Source organism: Musa acuminata, chromosome BXJ3-1 (genome assembly GCF_036884655.1).
Source record: "Musa acuminata AAA Group cultivar baxijiao chromosome BXJ3-1, Cavendish_Baxijiao_AAA, whole genome shotgun sequence".
NCBI classification, from domain to species: domain Eukaryota; kingdom Viridiplantae; phylum Streptophyta; class Magnoliopsida; order Zingiberales; family Musaceae; genus Musa; species Musa acuminata.
Genome location: NC_088349.1, coordinates 39,396,355 through 39,419,696, shown reverse-complemented (window position 1 = coordinate 39,419,696; position 23,342 = coordinate 39,396,355). Strand labels below are relative to the sequence as shown.

The following is a 23,342-nucleotide window of genomic DNA, read 5'->3' as shown; positions in this document are numbered from 1 at the left end:
TTGTTGGTGCCTAAGAAGGATAGTTCTTGGAGAATGTGCGTGGACAGCCGCACCATCAACAAAATCACAGTAGACTATCGTTTTCCTATTCCGAGGTTAGATGATTTACTTGATCAATTGTGTGGTGCTTATATTTTCTCTAAAATTGATTTAAGGAGTGACTATCACCAAATAAGAATGAGGCCCGGAGATGAGTGGAAAACAACATTTAAAACTACAGAAGACTTATATGAATGGTTGGTTATGTCATTTGAGCTATCTAATGCTCCTAACACTTTAATGAGATTTATGAATCACATACTTAAGTCATGTATTGGAATATTTGTTGTAGTTTACCTTGATGATATATTGGTGTACAGTAAGAGCGAAGAAGAGCATATGATTCATCTGAAAGAGATCTTTCTTATTTTGAGACAGCAAAAGCTTTATGCTAATCTAAAGAAGTATGATTTCTTTACTTCTAGTGTTATGTTTTTGAGGTATGTTATTTCAAAAGATGGAATCATGATCGATCAAAGTAAGGCAGAAGCTATTCTCAATTGGTTAACACCTACTTCATTGCATGATGTGAGGAGTTTCCATGACTTAACTTCTTTTTACAGAAGATTCATCAAGGGTTTTAGCTTTATTGTCGCTCCAATCACCGAATGTCTAAAATGTGATAAATTCAAATGGACTAGTGAGGCTAATGATGCTTTTGAGCTTTTAAAAAGAAAGGTGACTGAAGCTCTTATCTTAGTTCTACCAAATTTTGACAATGTGTTTGAGGTTGAATGTGATGCATCTAATGTGGGAATAGGTGCTGTTTTGAGTCACGACGGAAAGCCCATTGCATTTTATAGTGAAAAGCTAAATGATATGAGAAAGAAATATTCTACTTATGACAATGAGTTTTATGCGATTTATCGAGCTTTATTTCATTGGAGTCAATATCTATTTACCAAGCCATTTATCCCATATTCTGATCATGAGGCATTAAAGTTCATTAATCACCAGCACAAGCTAAACAAGAGGCATGCAGTTTGGGTGGAGTTTTTACAATCTTATAACTTTACAATCAAGCACAAATTTGGTGTTTAAAATGTAGTTGTTGATGCATTGAGTATAAAGCATTTTTTATTATCAATAATGGAAGTCAAAGTGGTTGGTTTTGAAACATTCAAAGATTTCTATGAGAGTGATGTAGATTTTAGTTTAATATGGCAGATTTGCAAATCAGGTTCCTTTCAACAATTTTCTATCTTTGATGGTTTTCTTTTTCGAGCTAATGCTTTATGTGTTCCCTCTTGTTCTTTGAGGCAAGTAATTCTAGCTGAAGCTCATGGTGGTGTTTTCGGTGGACATTTTGGTAGAGACAAGACTCTAGCTCTTATTCAATCAAACTTCTATTGGCCTAAGATGTTTAGAGATGTGGAGAGACTTGTAAAGCAATGCCGAGTGTGCCATTTGGCAAAAACAAGAAGTCAAAATTCTGGATTGTACACTCCATTGCCTGTGCCAGTTGCTCCATGGGAGGAAGTGAGTCTTGATTTCGTTTTGGGACTGCCAAGAACTCAAAGGAACAAAGATTCTATCATGGTTGTTGTTGATAGATTTTAAAAAATGTCTCACTTTGTTCCCTGTAATAAATCGAATGATGCATCTCATGTTGCTGATTTATATTTTAAGGAGTTTGTTAAATTGCATGGTATTTCAAGAACTATGGTGTTTGATCGAGATTCAAAATTTTTTAGTCATTTTTGGAGAACTCTTTGGAGGAAGTTGGGTACTTCTTTGAATTTCAGCAGCTCGCATCATCCACAAACCGATGGGCAAACTGAGGTAATGAACAGAAGCTTGGGAAATTTGCTTAGAAGCTATGTTGGCAAGAATATTAAGTAGTGGGATCTTATTCTTCCACAAATTAAGTTTGCCTACAATCGTTCTATCCATCATAGTATTGGGAAGAGTCCTTTTGAGGTTGTTTATGGTGCTAATCCTGCTGGTCCTTTGGACTTCGTCCCTCATTCAACAACTAAGCAATTTAGTGGAGATGCTAATGAGAGAGCAAAGCAGATAAAGAAGCTACATGAGGGTGTTAAAGCAAACATAGAAAAGCAAAAAGAGAGGTACATGGAAGCTGCCAACAAATACAAAAAACATATGGAGTTTAATGTTGGTGATTTGGTCTGGATTCATCTAAGAAAGGAGAGGTTTCCACTAGACAAATTTGGAAAATTAAAATCAAAGGCTGATGGTCTATTCAAGGTGCTTAAGAAAATTAGTAAAAATGCATATAAGATCGAGCTACCTAAAGATTACGGAGTGTCCCCAACATTTAATATTGCTGATTTACGTCATTTTCACAATCAAGTTAACGAAACAAACAAGGACTCGAGGACAAGTCTTTTTCAACTAGGGGAGATTGACACGGGAGTGTCTAATTTGATACAATCTGCTCATATGGACCTTGCTGATGCTATGATATTTTTTTCAACCAATATTATTGCCTCATAGTCTTCAACTCAGCCTACTCAAATATGACAGCTCATCAGCATATTCCCTGTAGAAAGTTAAAGATATTACAAAATGCTTTTCTTCGTGACCAAGGAATACATTAAAGGAGTTAGTTAGCAGCTATAAAACACTTAATTTCGAAATTCCCTATGCATGAAGGGTTGTTTCATGCACTAGTATTTATTTTGGTGTTTAAGGCTTAGAAAGAACTTTAGAAATTGATGATATCTTGGCAGAAGATCTCTTGGAGAACCCCCTTAAACTCTGTATCTCTTGGATGCATCTTTGAGTGGTGAGTCTTTTGATTTCTGTTCTATATCCTCGTTTATAATCCTTGAAGTGGTGAATTTCTGTATCCCTTTGTGATTTTAATTTGGTGGTGAACTATTTTTTGATCTTATTTAAGTTTTATCGTGAGTTCGTGCCTTTTCTATCCAAAACACTCATTCTAGCAAATACAACTGTACCGCGACTTTTCTTCAAGAGTTCATTCCTTGTCTACTGTGACATTTTCTATCCGAAAAACTGTTCCGTCGGTGTTCTTTCGAAATTTAATCTTTTCTTCAAGAGTTCGTTCATTCTGCATTTTATCCTCCCCGATATCAAACGCTTTTGCCATTTTGTTCTTGTCGAATTTAATCTTTTTTTGTGTCGTCACAATTAGGAAATCACCATTGACAATATTGTTTAGATTATAAACTGGCCTTTTGGAATCAACATGGATTTAGCGCTATGTTCTTTCTTAATATGTAATATGATAACTGATAGTGGCAAAAATGGCAACGCGCCACGTCAGCACGCCAGGTAGACACACTGCCTGAGGAGGCAAGCATTGACGCAGACTCGACATTTGCCGACGTCACCAGCCCTCAGCCAACCACCTCAGCTTTGACCCCGTGCGCTCGGCCGAGGCACAGGAGCACATCGACCGAGGCTCGCCCATACCCTGCGGCGGCCCAGTTCTCCACGCAACCCCAGTGGCCATGTCAGACGCCACGTGAGGTATTGTCCTGCCCCTGCAAGCGGGCACGTCAGATAACATCAAAACTCATCTATAAATACCCCAGAGTTCTAAACGAACAAGGGGGGAAGCATAACACACTCTTGGAGGAACTTCTACTTCTCTTCCTCCAAAACCCTCTCCACATCATCGCTAACTTGATCGTCGGAGGGGTCGGGCCGAGCTTCCGACCCGACCCGCGTGCAGGAACGAAGACGGTGTCGCTTCTTCCCGGTGCTGCGGCGGAGCTTCCTCCCGACCCGAACCACCGACCTGCCGACCCGAACAACCGATCCCGAACCACAGTGCACGGTCGCCAGGAGACCCCGAGGGACGTCGCCCGAGACCCCCGACATCCGGACCTCCGAACCGAGCCGCGTCGGCCCCGAGGCCACGGCTAAAAAAGTTACCGTAACAGATTGGTGCTAAAAGGAGGGCCCGAATGTCGAGGGATCCTCAGGTTGATCCTGACGACCTCCCCGCGACCCCTGAACGCGGTTGGCGTTCAGTCGACAATCTGGATCTGCTTCCGCCCAAGGGCGCTCCGAGCGTCCCCTCGCCGGTGTCGTCCGAGGCCTTTCACGACCTCGCCCGTCAAGTCCGAGCTCTGACGGATATGGTGCAAACCATCATCCCGCTCATCTCCCAACCGACACCCCCACTCATGACTCAGCCGCTACGGCAACAAGAGCCGCCCGCTCGGGCTCGCATGACGCTTCTGGAGCCTTCCACCTCTCCTCGGGTCAGACCGACCCCACTCGGGGATCCAGCAAGGACAAACCCGAGCGGCCACCCGGAGCCCGAGGTGTTATCTTCGGAATCAACAGACTCCCTGCGAGCCCAGCTATGCCTTCTCAGTCAGCGGCTCGACGAACTGGAGAAGGAGTTTCGCAACTCAGAGGGAGAGCTCGGGGTGGACTCACACCGAGGATCTCCATTCGCACCAGAGATACGAGATCACGTCGTTCCCCCGAACTTCCAGCTCCCTTCTCTGGACGCATACGACGGCGCCACTGACCCAGCAGATCATGTCGTCGCTTTCCGTGCCCAATTGGCGCTGCATGGAACGTCTGACGCTTTAATGTGCAGGGCGTTTCCCACAACCCTGAGGGGTCCAGCCCGCATGTGGTACGCCGGCCTGAAGACCGGAACAATCAGTTCCTTCGGCCAACTCGCCAAGGACTTCGAGCTCCACTTCGCAGCCCATGCCCGGCCGAGGCCCTCCGCGGCACTACTCCTCGGACTCAAACAAAGAGAGGACGAGCCCCTCTCATGCTTCGTGGATCGCTTTACCACGCAAATCCGGAGCTTACCGGATACTCACCCCTCTTTGTTGGTGCAGGCGTTCATGGTAAGCTTGCGACCTTCCAGATTCTGTTGGTCCCTCGTAGAGCGACCCCCCACCACAATACCAGATATGCTCCAGCGAGCCAACCGGTACATCGAGGCGGAAGCTTAGGCGACTGCAAGGAAGAGGAGTGACTCTGGGCGACGGGCCCCGTAGCAGCGGTCAAGCACCCGCGTTTGCTATTCGGCGTAACCCTCGTGCCAGGAATCTAGCCCCTTCCTCAGTCTCTTCTAAGCGAAAGCTCCATGTTTGCCTGATCGCCTCTCGGCTCACGGTTAGCTTCAGCCTAACCCCACTCCTTTTTGCATTCTCACGGCTTGCCCACATGCTGCCGAGCTCCCCTCAGAACGGCTTGCCCACCTGAGTGGTGTCACTCGGCCGCAGCCTGCCTGCGCCGAGCTTCTCGGCCCTTCATCGTCGAGTTCACATCCGCGCGGTCTGCCCGCCCGAGTTGTCTCTCGGCCCGAGCCTACCTCCTCGGCCTGCGTCGTGCTACTCGGCCGCATGGCCCTCGCGACCACGCCTGCGCGGTCAGCCCGACACACGTCGTGCTACTCGGCCGCATGGCCCTCGCGAACACGCCTGCGCGGTCTGCCCGCCTGCGTTGTGCTCCTCGGCTCTTCGGCTCTACGCCATCCCGAGACCACACCTGCGCGGTCACCCCGCCTGCGTTGTGCTCTTCGGCCCTCGGCTCTACGCCATCCCGGGACCACACCTGCGCGGTCACCCCGCTTGCGTTGTGCTCTTCGGCCCTCGGCTCTACGCCACCCGAGACCACACCTGCGCGGCCCCAGCCCGCCTGCGCCGTGTTCCTTGGTCCCATGTTCCCGAGACAGACTTGCGCGGCCCGCCCGCCTGCGTCGTGTTCCTTGGCACTATGTTCCCGAGACTACCGGCGCGGTCGGCCCTCTTGCGCCGAACCCTCCGGCCACACGCTGCCGAGCTCCCCGCAGACCGGCCTGCCCGCCTGAGCGGTGTCACTCGGTCGCAGCCTGCCTGCGCCGAGCTTCTCGGCCCTTCACCGTCGAGTTCACCTCAGCGCGGCCTGCCCGCCTGAGTTGTCCCCCGGCACCCGGGACACACCTACGCGGTTCACCCGCCTGCGTTGTGCTCCTCGGCCCTCGGCTTTACGCCTCCCGAGATCACACCTGCGCGGTTACCCCGCCTGCGTTGTGCTCCTCGGCCCTCGACTCTACGCCATCCCGAGACCACACCTGCGCGGTCACCCCGCCTGCGTTGTGCTCCTCGGCCCTCGGCTTTACGCCTCCCGAGATCACACCTGCGCGGTCACCCCGCCTGCGTTGTGCTCCTCGGCCCTCGGCTTTACACCATCCCGAGACCACACCTGCGCGGTCACCCCGCCTGCGTTGTGCTCCTCGGCCCTCGGCTCTACGCCATCCTGGGACCACACCTGCGCGGTCACCCCGCCTGCGTTGTGCTCCTCGGCCCTCGGCTCTACGCCATCCCGAGACCACACCTGCGCGGTCACCCCGCTTGCGTTGTGCTCCTCGGCCCCCAGCTCCCGAGGCGCGCCTGCGCGGTTCACCCGCCTGCGTCGTGCTCCTCGGCCCCCAGCTCTCGAGGCGCGCCTGCGCGGTTCACCCGCCTGCGTCGTGCTCCTCGCCCCCGCGGCTCCGATCTCCCCGAAACTGCGTCCACACGGCCAGCCTACCTAGAGACAGAAGCCATGCATCGGACTTCCCCTACGTGACAACCGACGCATAGCTCCTTTCAGGGGGGGAATATGATAGTGGCAAAAATGGCAACGCGCCACGTCAGCACGCCAGGTAGACACACTGCCCGAGGAGGCAAGCATTGATGCAGACTCGACATTTGCCGACGTCACCAGCCCTCAGCCAACCACCTCAGCTTTGACCCCGTGCGCTTGGCCGAGGCACAGGAGCACATCGACCGAGGCTCGCCCATACCCTGCGGCGGCCCAGTTCTCCACGCAACCCCAGTGGCCATGTCAGACGCCACGTGAGGTATTGTCCTGCCCCTGCAAGCGGGCACGACAGATAACATCAAAACTCATCTATAAATACCCCAGAGTTCTAAACGAACAAGGGGGGAAGCACAACACACTCTTGGAGGAACTTCTACTTCTCTTCCTCCAAAACCCTCTCCACATCATCGCTAACTTGATCGTCGGAGGGGTCGGGCCGAGCTTCCGACCCGACCCGCGTGCAGGAACGAAGACGGTGTCGCTTCTTCCCGGTGCTGCGGCGGAGCTTCCTCCCGACCCGAACCGCCGACCTGCCGACCCGAACAACCGATCCCGAACCATAGTGCACGGCCGCCAGGAGACCCCGAGGGACGTCGCCCGAGACCCCCGACATCCGGACCCCCGAACCGAGCCGCGTCGGCCCCGAGGCCACGGCTAAAAAAGTTACTTACCGTAACAATAACCATAGGTTTCTGTTTTCCTTTCATTTCCAGTCATCGTCTTCACATCCCTTCTGTAACAGTTAGGACCTCTTGTTCCTTCTATTGCTACACAAAAGGGTTCTCAAAATTTTGCTTCCCTTTTGTTATTTTGAATGAACAAGAATGAATTCTTATATATTGTATATGCTTTACTTATCTCTGGCACAGGCAAAACAACATTTGTGAAGAGGCATCTTACTGGTGAATTTGAGAAGTATAAGTGTAAGTATCATGGAAGTTGCCACATCTTGGATATACTTATTTTTTAGCTACTATCGGTGTTGAGGTCCACCTGTTGGATTTCTTCACAAAATGTGGGAAGATCCGGTGTTGAGGTCCACCTGGTCAGGAGAAATTTGGTGGTCTTCGTGATGGATACCAGTATGTCATAAATTTTATTCTTTTTAATTTTGATCATTGTGTTTTCATGGATGTATGAGATGGTTAATTTCTGTGTTGCAAGCTGCAACTATTAACATATCTTGTTACTTAATGTCTAAACAAAAGGACTGAGTTCTTATAGTATTATCTTCTCATAGCCAGCCCACATTTGATGCTGAATTACTTCATAAGAAGTTTATTTAAGCAAATGATTAGAGGCTATTGGCATTAGATACAATGAGTAAATTATTGTACCATGTAACTAATTTAGGTATATTAGCTGATCAGAAATCTAATTTGTTGCAAATAGTTCTGTTGTGATTGTGATGCATGACTTCTTTTTTTACTCTGAAAAATCTGCTCTCTGTGCTAACCAGATATGAAACTTATTTTGTAAAACATTATTTTGCCTTCAGCATTTGATTGAATTGTTTCTTGTTAAATGCATCTTAGATAGGCAAAACTGAGTTGTCGATGGAAAACTGCAAAATTAAGATGTGCCACGATTTCAAGAAGACAATGAACAATCAGTATAAACACAAGTTGCTCTATGTCTAGGCCCATAAGAGAGGTCAAACATTAAGAAGATTACCTTTTCAAGAGGGCTTGCTAAGGTATGTAAATATCTAAATGCTACTTTGGGTAATCAAGTAGCATTATGTGATTATCTACTTGTACATATCAGATCACAAAGACATTGCATATTAGCCAACAGTTCCTAGTCTATTTCGTAATTGATCATAATTGTCAGAATTGCAGGTAGATCAGATCAGATGAATTTTGTTTTAATATGATTCACAGTATAAATAGATAACCAATCTGATATACAAAGTATATCTGATGCAATGTTATGGGAATTTGACCAGTAAATTACTGCAATGAGATGTTTTTTGGATTTTTAAAATTGGTTGTCCTCATTTAAATTGTTCATTCTGATTCGTCTGTTGTGGCAATATTGCTAATTGGCCTTTTTATATTAAAGATTATAATTTTGGTCGTAGTCCTTGAGGGCTACACAAAATTGTTTGAACTTCTTTTTTCTGCCATTGTGATGTCACATTGGTACCATTGCAGTAACTGTTCTTGTGAACTTTGTTGTTTTGAACCTCACTCTTCCCATGTTCTGTCCACAGCATCCATGGTCAATGTGCTATTATCGTGTTTGATGTCACAGCCAGGTTAACATACGAAAATGTTCCAACTTGGCACCGGGATTTATGCAGGTTGTTTGACGAGATGCTTGGAATTGAATGTGCACAAACTGTCCTCTTCACTTACATTTTGAACTGTCCGATTCTTCAACTTGTTTTGTGAGCAGGTTCTACGAAAATATTCCTATTGTTCTTTGTGGCAACAAGGTTGATGTGAAAAACAGGTAGGTTAAAGCAAAGCAAGTTACATTCCACAGGAAGAAGAACCTCCAATACTATGAGATTTCTGCAAAGAGCAATTACAACTTTGAGAAGTCCTTCCTTTATCTTGCTAGAAAACTCGCAGGGTAAATGAGAGTCATTTTGGTGTAAGCATCCATCATGTAGAATTATATCTGCAAGGTAAATTTAATGACATTTTTTGATGGTAGGGACCCAAGCCTTCACTTTGTAGAGTCATCTGCTCTTGCACCTCCGGAACTTCAGATCGACCTGGCTGCACAGCAAACAGTAAGTTACACTGTTTAGTAGTTTGAAACTTGTTTCAATTTCTGTTCGATGGTTTCAGATTTTCTTTAATTATTGATTACAACGTGAAGCACTTTTGATATCTATATTAGATGTTTCCTTTGCATTTGTTATTGTTTTTTTTCACTTCTTTTATATGCGTTGGATAATTCATTCACATAATCAATTTTTGAATAGTTGATGCAAAATTGGTTGTTAGTTTGATAATCGAGTTATCCTGGGTAAGAACTTTACAGAAGACCGTACTTATGAATTGTGAACTTTTATATAACAAAGAATGTCATTTGACATGCTGTTTTAGTGTAATGGTATACAGACATTGTAAAAGGTTTCACTAGATTTAGAATCAGGGTTTGTCTAATTTATCGATGGCTTTCTTACATTCGTTATCAGTTATCATGATCATATTCTAATCACCTAGTAGAGACCATTGTATTACATATTATATAAAGTCAAAGTACCTTCTGCTGTGGCTGTATATATTATAAAATGTTGCACTCTTTTTTACTCAAGTAATGTCCAGTGTCAGCAATTATGCTTCTAATTGTCTATTATGCTTCCTAAGACCATCAGCATCTTATGCTGCTTCATTTGTGGTTTCAAATGTATAGGATAATGTCAACCATCGAACCTATTCTATCCACATCTTTTTCGGGCATGAAGCAGAGTTGGCTGCTGCTGCTGCGCAGCCTCTTCCCGACGATGACGATGATGTTGATGATGTATTTGACTAGGATATCTTATGTCAAGTCTATCGCAGTGAGGTCTCACAAAGAGTCATGTAAGTTATCCTTTTTTGGGTTTATTGTGTCTCGAGTCATTTCGGTTCGACGTGCCAAGGAGTTGGAACTTTCCATATTTTCCATTTTCCAAGTATGGATAATAGTTTGCATAATTGATTCAAGAATTTTTTTTTTCCACCTTTGACGTGGATCAAATTTATTAACGAGTCATATCCAGTTATTCGATTTGTCAGTTTGATGTCTTAAATTGTGATCTGTTTGATCCGACAAAACTCCAAAACCATTATACGAAACATAACAATATATATGTCTTGATATAGATATATATTGCTAAACATTACAGTTTGAAAGGCAGGTCTCTTCTCCATTCATTCAGTGGCTAGTGGTAAGGAAAGACGAGAGCGAACGCAAGTACATTCGTCATAGATACGCATTTATCATACCCAAACTATGATGATGTTACACTCGAATTCGAACAAGTCAATGCGATTGAATTATTTAGTTGTCAGGACTGATACATTGATGAACACGACTTGGATTTAAGCAGTGTGGAAGTCAAGCTTTAGCTTGTGGCTGAAAAATGTTTGACACCTTTTAAGATCCGTGCTAAAACTTATGTATGGACGATGAGGCTTTTCATGCCCGTGCTGTGCTGGAGAGGATTAGTCTTCAGCCTAAGCTCCCATGCCATATTAGAATAGGGAAATTAGATGGTAGACATTGATCCCCACTTCAATTATTATTCCGATAAATTTGAGATTGGATTATGAATTGAACACTACCTAAGCTTATGGGCGTCGTCTGAGTCGATGGAGGCGAAGAGAGCAAAGGCTGTTGCAGCTGCTGTAGTCGTGAGCCTCCTGTTCCTGCTCGTCATCCTGTGGTTCTGCCTCGGCCCTTCCCTCGTATTCTTCATCGTCCTCGGGTTGGGTTTTGCCGTGATTCTGACGGTCTTGGCGTGGGTTTTGGCCATGTACACGGCCCTCGACCGCAGGCAGATGTCCATGGCGCGGCGATCGGCCGTGGAACGCGAGGAGTTCCGTGTCGACTACAGCTTCCTCCGCAAGGTCGCGGGCCTCCCCATCAAGTTCCGCCTCGAGGTGCTCGTGGCTGCCACCGACAACTTCCAGGTCCTGCTCGGGAGCGGCTCGTCGGCGTCGGTCTTCCGGGGGATCCTCGACGATGGCACGTCCGTGGCCGTGAAGCGGATCGACGTGGCGGAGCGCGGGGACCGCGAGTTCCGCGCCGAGGTCTCTGCCATCGCCAGCATTCAGCACGTCAACCTCGTCCGCCTCCTCGGCTACTGCATTGTGGCCGGCGGCCCCCGGTTCCTGGTTTACGAGTTCGTCGCCAACGGTTCCTTGGACAAGTGGATCTTCCCGTCCGCCGGCGGGCACCGGGAAGACCAGCAGTGCCTGCCGTGGGCGCTGAGGTACCGCGCGGCCGTCGATGTGGCCAAGGCCCTGAGCTACCTCCACCACGACTGCCGCGACCGCGTCCTCCACCTCGACGTGAAGCCGGAGAACATCCTGCTCGACGAGAGCTTCCGGGCCCTAGTGACGGACTTCGGCCTGTCGAAGCTGATGGGGAAGGACGAGAGTACGGTGCTGACCACAATTCGGGGGACGCGCGGCTACCTGGCCCCCGAGTGGATCATCGGGACGGGCGTCTCCGACAAGTCCGACATCTACAGCTACGGGATGGTGCTACTGGAGATGGTCACCGGGCGGCGGAACGTGCAGCTGGTGGGGGACGGCGCGGCCTCCCAGAGGACGTGGTCCTATTTCCCCAGGATCGTGAACGAGAAAGTGAGGCAGGGGAGGATGATGGAGGTGGTCGACGAAAGGCTCAAGAGCGGGGGGGAGCTGCCGGCCGAGAGAGAGGTGCGAACCTTGGTGCATGTGGCGCTGTGGTGCATCCATGAGAAGGCCGAGGCCCGGCCAAGCATGGCGAGCGTGGTGGACATGCTCGAGCGGAGGATCGCCGTTGACGAATTGCCGCTGCAGACGGAGATGTTCATTTCCAGAATCTTAGCCTCCGACGAGCCGAACGTTCTCGAGGAGGGAGCCGCCGGCGATACACGTGCGGCGGCTGCAGCCGCAGTTGCAGTTTCAGGGTTGGAGAGCCACTTATCCACATCCTATTCGTTGGACATGTCGGACTTGTCCGGTCGATAGCACTCCTCTCCGGCTGTACCGTACCCCAGCCTCTCTCTCTCTCTCTCTCTCTTCATTTGCGGTGTCTACTTTTTATCTCAAGGAGCTAATTCTTCATCCTACCCTTTCATTCTTTTCTCATGATTCACAAAGATTTGTACTGTATAATTAAGCTTATGTTGCAGTGTAAGTGTTGGGACATTGGTTGTATGGCTTCCTTTGTTTCACCACTCCTGAATGCCTCCAAAAATGCTTATACTGTGGGCTAAGTAATGCTTCAGGTGCATATATCACTCACTGGATTTAAGTCGAGAGAAAATGATGGAGAAGAAACCATTCAACCAATCACAACCATAAACATTAAAGACAGAGAAAAAAAATATCTTAGAAGAGTCATCCAATCGCGAGAGATATGACGAGAGTTATGAGACCTAAATTCTCATACTTCTAGATCAATACGAGATTAAATGATCTTATCAGATAGATAGATACCTTCTCTCAAATATTAAATCAAAAAAATGTCCCTTTAATCCATGACTATGTTGAGCATTAATATTATAAAGAAAACAATGTGCTAGAGAGACTCCAACTTGCTTGAATGGTTTGTAGATAAAGGTACCTATCTTCCACCTACTGAATAATAATGAACACACCCATTCACCACCTACTATTTATTGATCCAGTTTGGTAAGCTTAATAAAGATTACTCACCACTGTTCTTAAGATAGATTGATTGCTCACCCTACTGCTTATTTTTGTGCTTAAGTCTACAACAAGCGGCAGCGTTGGAGTTTGAGGAAAGCCTCCCTGAAGCAAAGCTTGTTAAGAGAAAATTCATGTTTGTGGTAAAAAATTTAAGAGAGAACTAAGAATAATGTTGACTCATAATTTAACATGTTTATGTCTCCCATTTTAATTTTCATTTATCGAAATCGAGATTTATAAATGAATTCACGTACGAGTAAAAAAAATAAAAGTCAATTACAGTCAAGTGAAAAAGAAAAAAATTATATAAATAATAAAAATAATTAACAAATTACATATGTATGAGGTATAGATCGAAAAGAGGAATAAAAATAATCTAAGAGAATCCGATAATATATATATATACATATTGTTCAACTGACAAAACAACATTAAGTTTGCTTTTGCAATAAATTGGACGCATGTTAACAATGATCTTAAGTTGAAGCCGAACTCCAATTTAACCTATGATCAAAATAAACCAAGACTAAGCCCAATCTCGGGCTCAAAGATCAAATTTGAGTCAATTCCAAGTCCTAAAGGTATCAAAGTCCTCCAAGTCTTTAACTGCATTAGAACTCTCCAAATCATGACATAACTATAACTTGACCACTTCAAGGCTATAAAATAAGGGTTGCAATCTCCTTGAAGGCATCTAATTCATACTCCCTCTCGAGTGTTCAATCAATCTTAAGTAAAGAAAAGAGGAGAGAAGACGAGAAAGAGACGAACACAACTTTCAGAGTCATAGGACAATAACAATGTCCTTCTTCTTTCTATCTAGCCTTCCAAAGTCACAGCCTGCTTGAAGGCATCCAAATTCGTGACGTACTCACTCAGAGAAAAAACCAGCAATGGATAGTAACCAACACCCTGATAGCTTTAATGGATCTTACTACCCAAATAACAGTATTAATCCAACAAATGAATATTATAATGATTTAGATGAAAACCTAAGCCAATCTAACAATGAAAGAGGGAGCATCGTCTCCATCTAAGACACACAAATTTGAAGAAGATGTCACAAAGCAAACTATAGGAGCAAAAGTTCAATCATTTCAAGTCAAGGCTCACATCAGTATATCCTCGTATGATAGCTTGATCAACATAAGGTATTAGATTCATGTATAGATGAACTTGAAACTTACTTTAATTTATATGATTACAATAATGAAAATAAGGTAATGCTTACATGACTAAAGTTGACAGAGCATATGCTCATATAGTGGTAAGTGTATCTTTGAATCAATTCTAAAGGCTCATATAAAAAGAATTGAGCCTATGCACAAAGACATCTCATGAACATAATTCTAAAGGCTCATATAAAAAGAATTCTACTTATAGGATAATTTGAATAAAGATAAAGGAGGTGGCATTACTTAGCAAGGACTAACTTATATAAAAATACACCACTAAAGTTTCACAACAAGCAGTGACACTTGAAATCTCCCTCAACGATCACTCAATAATAATTAAATACACGTCTGACCTCCATGCAGATATTTATATAGAGTTGAGTCTTTTCAAGGACAATACGTCGAAGAATCAGACGAAGCCTCAAGGGCCCAATGACATACTGGACAACTTGATTAATGCTTAGTATTAATTGTCTAGATCAAAGTGTGTTTTATATGTACAAGATTAACTACGATAACAAGGCATGAAGCAAAATGAAGTCCTAGAGTCAAAGACGTGACTTCGTTGGGAGCTCGAAAGCTTGTCGGAAGTCTAGACGTTGATCAAAAGTTCTGGAGGAACTAGCCGAGAAGTCTCGAAGCTTGCTAGAGAAGCTCGTCAGAACTCATTATGAACTCCAGGAGCTTGTCGGGAGTCCGCTGGAACATTGCTGAGAGATCGTCGAAAGTTCGTTAGAAGCTCGCTAGAAGAATAGACATAGGGACTTGTTTAGCTTAGTAAATATTTTAGGATTTCGTAGTTAGCACGTAATTGGGCTTGGATTTGGGCCAACCCAATTAGGGGCTAGCTAGGCCCATGTAAGAACTGTGTTGGGCCTAATAAGAAGCCCAAATAGTGCCCCAAGAAATCTCATCGTCGTGGCACAGTCTTTGAGATTGTGTCAGGCGATGGTATTGCCCAGCACTGCCCCCCAAGCAATGGTACCGCCAGACCTGGGCGGTGGTACCACCCGGGGTAGTGTCAGCGTCAAACTGACACTAGGCGGTGGTACCACCCATGCTCGAGGAACCTGGGATGGGAAAGTTTTAGTCTCTAAGTTTGAATCAACTTGAAGTCTATAAATACCTCTCTCATCCTGTTGGGAAGAAACCTGTTAATGCGGAATAATTCTTTTCCCTCTTTGTGTATCAAAATAGGTTCCTCATCAAAATACCAACTTGATATCAAAATGCTAAATCAATCAACACAGCATAGACAATAGAGCAATAAATCAATCACACAGTGAGACCAAATTTTTTTAACGTGGAAAACCCAATGTGGGAAAAACCACGGGACCGTAGTCCACCTCAAACTTCCACTATCAATAATAATGATAACAGGTTTACAGTATGTCTTCTCTAGAATAACTAGAGGATCAGAATAACATCAAGATCATAGATCTTGGCTCAAGAATAGCATATCTTCATCACATAGGATGGATCTCCTCTAAAAAGAATTCTGGGTCTCACAGAGTAGATATCGCAGGAAAGTACCTTAGAGAGGGTAAACTGCAGATCAATGCCGTTAGGATTGTAGAGTTTGCTGCAAGGATTCTCCACATAAAATTTGGGCCGAAACTGACAACGTTTGGCCACCGATCGTCAAGCAGAAAAACTCAGAAACCTTACTTTCTCTCTCTATTTCTCTCTCCTCTTTTTTTCTCTGCACGCCGCCGCACGCACGCTGCAATATGATCTGTGCACACACCCACGTTGCACGCTGCCCAATTTTGCCCTTTCTCTCTTAATTACTGATTTGGGCTCAATAGGCCCAATTGTCCAAGCCTACATATGGGCTGGACCCAACAATTCTCCCCCTCCAGCTCATATGGTGGGCTGTACCAAGCCCGCTCTTCGCCTACATGCTTCAAGCTTCTCCTTAGGCAAAGACTTTGTCAACATATCTGAACCATTATCATTGGTATGCACCTTTTCCAACTGTAATTCTTTCATCTCAAGCACATCACGAATCCAATGATATCTCACATCAATATGCTTGGATCTAGAATGATATGTTGAATTCTCGGAGAGGTGAATGGCGCTCTGACTGTCACAGTAAACAGTATATACTTCCTGTTTCAAGCCCAATTCCTGTAGAAACTTTTTCATCCATAAAGTTTCCTTACAGGCTTCAGTAACTGCTATATATTCTGCTTCTGTGGTTGATAGAGCAACACACTTCTGTAACTTAGACTACCAAGAGACTGCTCCTCCTACAAATGTCATCACGAATCCTGAAGTGGACTTCCTGGAATCAGTATCACCTGCCATGTCTGCATCTGTGTAGCCTTCTAACACAGGTTCATCACTGCCAAAACATAAACACAACCTGGAAGTACCTCTTAGATATCTTAATATCCATTTCACTACTGCCCAATGTTCCTTTCCAGGATTTGAGAGAAATCGGCTAACAACTCCAACTGCATGAGCTATATCTGGCCTAGTACAAACCATAGCATACATCAAACTGCCTACTGCAGATGAGTAAGGCACTCTGGACATTTCTTCTTTTTCTTTCTCACTTGTAGGACATTGTTTCGAACTCAGTTTGAAATGACCTGCAAGTGGAGAACAAACTGCTTTGGCTTTACTCATATTGAATCTTTCAAGAACCTTTTCAATGTAAGTCTCCTGAGATAGCCAAATCTTCCTTTTCTTCCTATCACGAAGAATCTTCATGCCAAGTATTTGTCTCACCGATCCTAAGTCTTTCATGGCAAAAGACTTAGCTCTCTTTTAAGCTTTTCAATTTTTCCAACATCATGGCCAACAATCAACATATCATCAACATATAGCAGTAAAATAATAAAATCATCATCTGAAAATTTCTTTATAAACACACAATGATCAGATGTGGTTCTATCATACCCTTGGCTCATCATAAAGGAATCAAACTTCTTGTACCACTGTCTAGGTGCCTGTTTGAGTCCATATAAGCTTTTCTTAAGCTTACATACCAGATTTTCTTTTCCCTTGACTTTGAAACCTTCTAGTTGCTCCATGTAAATTTCTTCTTCTAAATCATCATGAAGAAATGCTGTTTTTACATCAAGTTGCTCAACTTCTAAATTCAAGCGGGCAGCCAAACCAAGAACAACTCGGATAGAGGACATTTTCACAACCGGAGAAAATATTTCTTCAAAGTCAATACCTTTCTTCTGACTGAATCCTTTCACAACTAGTCGTGCCTTGTATCTCTGTTGTGAGCTATTGTTTTCAGTCTTCAATTTATAAACCCACTTATTCTTGAGAGCTTTCTTCTCTTTGGGCAACTTTACCAAGTCATAGGTATGGTTCTCAAGCAAGGATCTCATCTCTTCTTGCATGGCTTTAACCCACTCACTCTTATTCTCATGTAGAATAGATTCTTGGTAAGTTTCTGGCTCTCCCCCGTCAGTAAGCATAACATACTTATGTGGAGGATATCTGGTAGAGGGTTGTCACTCTCTAGTGGATCTTCTCAATGGAATCTCAACTGGTGGTGGAGGTGCTTGTTCAGTTGGTTCAGCATCATCAACTGTAGGTGTATCATCACTTACATTCTCACCATGATCTTCTTGTTCATCTCCCCCATGATCATCATGAACTACAGGTGAAGGAACTGGACCCAAACTCCAAGGAATATAAACAGAGGTTTCTGGCTTCTCAACATTATCACCATCATCAAACAATTGGTCTTCAAGAAACACAACATCTCTGCTTCTAATAATCTTCTTATTCACTGGATCCCATAATCTGTACCCAAACTCTTCATGACCATATCCCAAGAAGATACATGCTTTTGCCTTATTATCAAGCTTGGACCTCTCATCTTTGGGAATATGCACAAATGCTTTACACCCAAAGACTCTCAAATGATTATAAGATATATCTTTTCCTCTCCATACTCTCTCTGGAACATCACCTTGCAGAGGAACTGATGGAGAAAGATTTATCAGGTCAACTGTAGTTCTCATAGCCTCCCCCCAAAATGACTTTGGTAACTTGGCGTGGGAAAGCATACACCTAATCCTTTCTTCAATGGTTCTGTTCATCCTTTCTGCCACACCGTTCTGCTGAGGAGTTTTAGGAACTGTTTTCTCAAGCCTAATACCATGGAACCTGCAATAATTCTCAAAAGGACCCCTGTACTCGCCACCATTATCTGATCGAACACACTTTAGCTTTCTACCAGTTTCTCTTTCAACATTGACATGAAACTCTTTGAAAGCATCGAGTACCTGGTCTTTGGATTTCAAAGCAAAAGCCCACACTTTTCTAGAATGGTCATCAATAAAAGTAACAAAATAAAGAGCACCTCCAAGAGTTCTAGTTTGCATAGTACAAACATCAGTATGAACTAAATCAATAACATCAGATCTTCTAGATGATGGGTATGTCCGAAATGCAACTCTATGTGTTTTTCCAGCTAAGCAATGATCACAAGATTTAAGAGATGTACCTTGCAACTCTGGTAAGAACTGCTTTCTAGCAAGAGTTTGAAGTCCCTTCTCGCTGATATGTCCAAGCCTCTTATGCCAAAGATCTATACTTTCACCTTTTCGAATTGCATTAATCTCTCCTTTGTGTAGCTTAGCTTCCATGACATAAAAAGAGTTAATCTTCTTTCCTTTTGCCACAATTAGAGAACCTTTAGTGAGTTTCCATTTACTTTCACCAAAATAATGTGCAAAGCCCTCATCATCAAGTCTACCTGTAGATATCAAGTTAAGACGAATATCTGGAACATGCCTTACATCTTTGAGTATTAATTTGCTCCCAATACTGGTCTCCAAGCAAATATCTCCAATACCCACAATCTTAGATGTACCATTGTTTCCCATTCTAACATTACCAAAATCACCAGCAGTGTAAGATCTAAAGAAATCACCATGAGAAGTAACATGAAATGAAGCACCAGAGTCAATTACCCAATTACTGTCCTGAGCTACAAGGCTAACACAACCTTCATCACAGACAATAGTGATATTACCTTCAGTAGCAACTGTATTGATCTCTTTCTCATTTTTCTTCATTTCATTCTGTTCTCGCTTCCAAAACCTACACTCTTTCTTCATGTGACCTGGCCTATTACAGTGAAAATATTTGATATCTCTTCTAGACTTGGATCTTCCTCTATAACCATATGGATTTCTGCTATGACTTCTTCTACATCTTTCTTGTTTTTTAGTAACAAATGCCCCAGAAGAAGATTCACCCTGTTCTTTCCTTCTGGCATCTTCATTTAGCAAACTGTCTTTAACCATATCTATGGTTAGAGTCCCTTCTGGCGTGGAGTTACAAATAGTCACCACATACGTTTCCCAACTTTCTAGTAAAGAGCTGAGAAGTAATAATCCCTGCATCTCATCATCTATATTCATTTTCATAGCAACCAACTTGTTTGCAAGACTCTGAAATAGGCTTATGTGTTCAACAATATTACCACCACCATCTTTATACTTCAAATTTACAAGCCTTCTGAGGAGAGAAATTCTATTTCCCACAGTTTTTTTCGCAAAAAGGTTTTCTAACCTTTGCCATACAACATCAGCTCTGGTTTCATCTGAAATATGCTCATGCAAGTTTATATCCATCCATCTTCTAATATAGGCAATAGCTTTTCTATGTTGAACTTCCCATTCTTCATCGTCCATAGTAGAAGGTTTATCTTTAACCTTGATAGGCTTATATAAATCTTTGCAATAGAGCAAATCTTCCATCAGACGCCTCCAAGTGGAATAATTTGATGAGTTCAATTTAATCATACCATCTGACTCCATTTCAATCACACAAGAAAACTAGCACCAAACAACCTATTGCTCTGATACCACTTGTTGGGAAGAAACCTGTTAATGCGGAATAATTCTTTTCCCTCTTTGTGTATCAAAATAGGTTCCTCATCAAAATACCAACTTGATATCAAAATGCTAAATCAATCAGCACAGCATAGACAATAGAGCAATAAATCAATCACATAGTGAGACCAAATCTTTTTAACGTGGAAAACCCAATGTGGGAAAAACCACGGGACCGTAGTCCACCTCAAACTTCCACTATCAATAATAATGATAACAGGTTTACAGTATGTCTTCTCTAGAATAACTAGAGGATCAGAATAACATCAAGATCATAGATCTTGGCTCAAGAATAGCATATCTTCATCACATAGGATGGATCTCCTCTAAAGAGAATTCTGGGTCTCACAGAGTAGATATCGAAGGAAAGTACCTTAGAGAGGGTAAACTGCAGATCAATGCCGTTAGGATTGTAGAGTTTGCTGCAAGGATTCTCCACATAAAATTTGGGCCGAAACTGACAACGTTTGACCACCGATCGTCAAGCAGAAAAACTCAGAAACCTTACTTTCTCTCTCTATTTCTCTCTCCTCTTTTTTTCTCTGCACGCTGCCGCACGCACGCTGCAATCTGATCTGTGCACACACCCACGTTGCACGCTGCCCAATTTTACCCTTTCTCTCTTAATTACTGATTTGGGCTCAATAGGCCCAATTGTCCAAGCCTACATATGGGCTGGACCCAACACATCCTTGGGTAAAGCATACAAGCACAAAGAGTCTAAAAGCAAAGAAACACTACTACAATCTCTTTAGAATTCTCTCATCTACTCTAAGTGTTAGATTTCTATAAGAGAGGAGTGTGAGTGCTTGTAAGGATTATCTCCTAAACCCGATAAAAGGAGAAGATGGGTGTAAAAGGTGATTGATCTTCGCCTATTGAAGGAAGGCCTCTAGTGGTTGCCGGTGACCTCATCGGAGGAGGAAGCCGAAAGTGGATGTAGGTCACGTTGACCGAACCACTCTAAAATTTTAGTTTGCATTTACTTATTGCTATTTACCTTACTGCAAACCTTCATATGTGCTTTACTTCCTCATTACTTTTGCTGCACACCTTTACGAACACGCTTTCAAGTTAAGTTTCCGAAATCGATTTTTCGTCGGAAACAGTTTTATCGCAATGAAGTTTTTGAAAACGTAGTTTTTACTGTTGCACTAATTTACCCCCCCTCTTATTGCCGACCCCTGATCCTAACAAGAAATGGTTGAAGAATGATCACAATTAGTGAATCACGATCATAATCATGGATAATGCCTCTATCAAACTTTTGTCGGTTCCTTATATAGATCTGAGTCTATCATCGGTGGCTAGACTAAAAAATATAATTTTGAATCTGACTCTTAGTCCAAAGGTTAGAGAAGAAATCTTCTCCATAAATATCCAAGTAAAAAGTCATTGGTGTGATTTTTGATATATTGGGTGCTAAAAAAATATGATCTGGGTGAGCTTGGTTAAGAAGTCCTAGAGATAATATTGCATTTGTACCCACATCCTTGTGGATGGTTTTATGATAAAATGGAGATGGAGATTTGTTAGGACTCTAGCTAGGAGAGTCTTAATTGAGAGGGACATTCATATAAAACCTACCTAAACTGACCACTATTAAAAAGATGAAGAGGCCGGCTAGAGTTAGGAGGTTTTTTCTTAGAGAAGAATTAGGAGTTGTAAAGGAATAAGAGTCTTGAGTAGGAGTCCTATTAGGAGTTGGTTAGAAGTAAGAGTCTTAAGTATGAGTCCTATTAGGAGTTAGGGTTTAGAAGCCCTATAAATAGCCATGTATTCCTTCTCTTTCTTAAGCAATAGATGAATCTTTTCTTAAAGGATGAGTAGCAACTTGGAGGGAGGAACACCTATAGAGTTTCAAGGAGGCCGATCCCCTAAAGAGATCTACCCCAAGTTTAGAATATGCAAGGGTTCTAACACCTGGTATCAGAGCAGCTTTCTTGGCATCTCGCTGCCCTTCCATAGCCATCCATCAGCCCTCCACAATCGCCAAAGCAATTCCCATAATTGCTTAAAAGATCGTTGCCAAATTCTGCCATCATCTCCACCACAGCGGATCATCCTTTAATCTCCCTGTGAATTGCAACAGGTTCTGGTTTCCTACCTTTCTGCTGCTGCAATTTAGTTATCCCTATCCGAAAATCAAAAAAAAAAAAGTTCCTATATTGTTGTATAAACTTTTAGTCACAAAGTTTTTATCTCTATAATGAAAGATACATTGCAGAATTTCAACCACATAGCACTGCTTGTTTGATCTTGATACTATATTTTCTTTGTCCAAACCACACCCTCAAACTGCACCCAAAAAAGCCACAAAACAAACCTGAACCGCAGCCTACATCTACCAATCCACCAACCCTTTCAACCATCACTTCTCTCAACCTATAAATGCCTTTAACCCGTCAACAAAAGAGAGATCTTAACATCACAGATTTGGAGTCATATACTATGGCATTTGAGGAGGCAATCAATGCTAAATTTGAAGCATTCGAGGCACGAATGGAGAATAAGATTTGGACTCTCCTTACCGAATTCAGTTTGGGCCGACCACCAAGCCCAAAGAAATCACATCAAGGAGAGGGCTCTAACCAATCACATAATGCCCAAAGAGATGACTTCCAAGAGAGGGGAGGCTCTATGACCGACCCCAATTATTCGTGCATGAGAGTGGACTTCCCTATATGGGAAGAAGGAGACCCAATTGGTTGGATCTCGCGCGCGGAGCGATATTTTCGATACCATAAAACTGCTGATGCATCCATGGTGGAAATTGCAGCTATACATCTTGAAGGGGATGCCATATAGTGGTTTGACTAGTTTGAACCCACTTATGGAGTCCTTTTATGGTGACAATTCAAAGAAGGACTGCTGAACCGCTTCAGACCAACTTATTACGAGAACATTGACGGACAACTAGCAAATATCCGACAAACCTCCACCATTCAGGAGTACCAAACCAGGTTTGAAAGGTTATCTAATCAAACTCGTGATTGGTCTAAAAAATAGCTATTGGGGACCTTTATTGAGGGCTTAAAACCGGAGATCCGGGGAGAAGTTAAGACGCGACAACCATACATGCTTATGGCAGCCATCTCTTTCGCACGACTTCAAGAGGAGCGATTGAACCATGAAGCCCGGAGGACTAGGATCACTCCTCGACCTATAATACTAAAGCCCTCAGCCCCCCCAACTATCAACCGAGTCCATGCACCGAAAAGGTTAACAAGAGAAGAAATTCGGGAGCGATCTGCGAAGGGGTTATCTTGGCATTGCGACGAGCCGTGGAGCCACGAGCATCGCTGTAGAAAAGGGAGACTTCTTATGATTGAACCAGTAGAAGAAGAGGTCATTGA

General features: G+C 43.7%; 1 protein-coding gene across 1 annotated transcript; it reads left to right on the top strand.

Annotated features, from left to right (window-relative positions):
- Nucleotides 1-10,500: 10,500 nt before the first annotated feature.
- Nucleotides 10,501-12,251, top strand: LOC103973329 (probable receptor-like protein kinase At5g20050). The gene is made up of 2 exons (XM_009387864.3): nt 10,501-10,957; nt 11,069-12,251. Exons 1-2 carry the CDS (start codon nt 10,884-10,886, stop codon nt 12,249-12,251), a joined length of 1,257 nt encoding a protein of 418 aa, XP_009386139.2. The 5' UTR covers nt 10,501-10,883.
- Nucleotides 12,252-23,342: the final 11,091 nt, after the last annotated feature.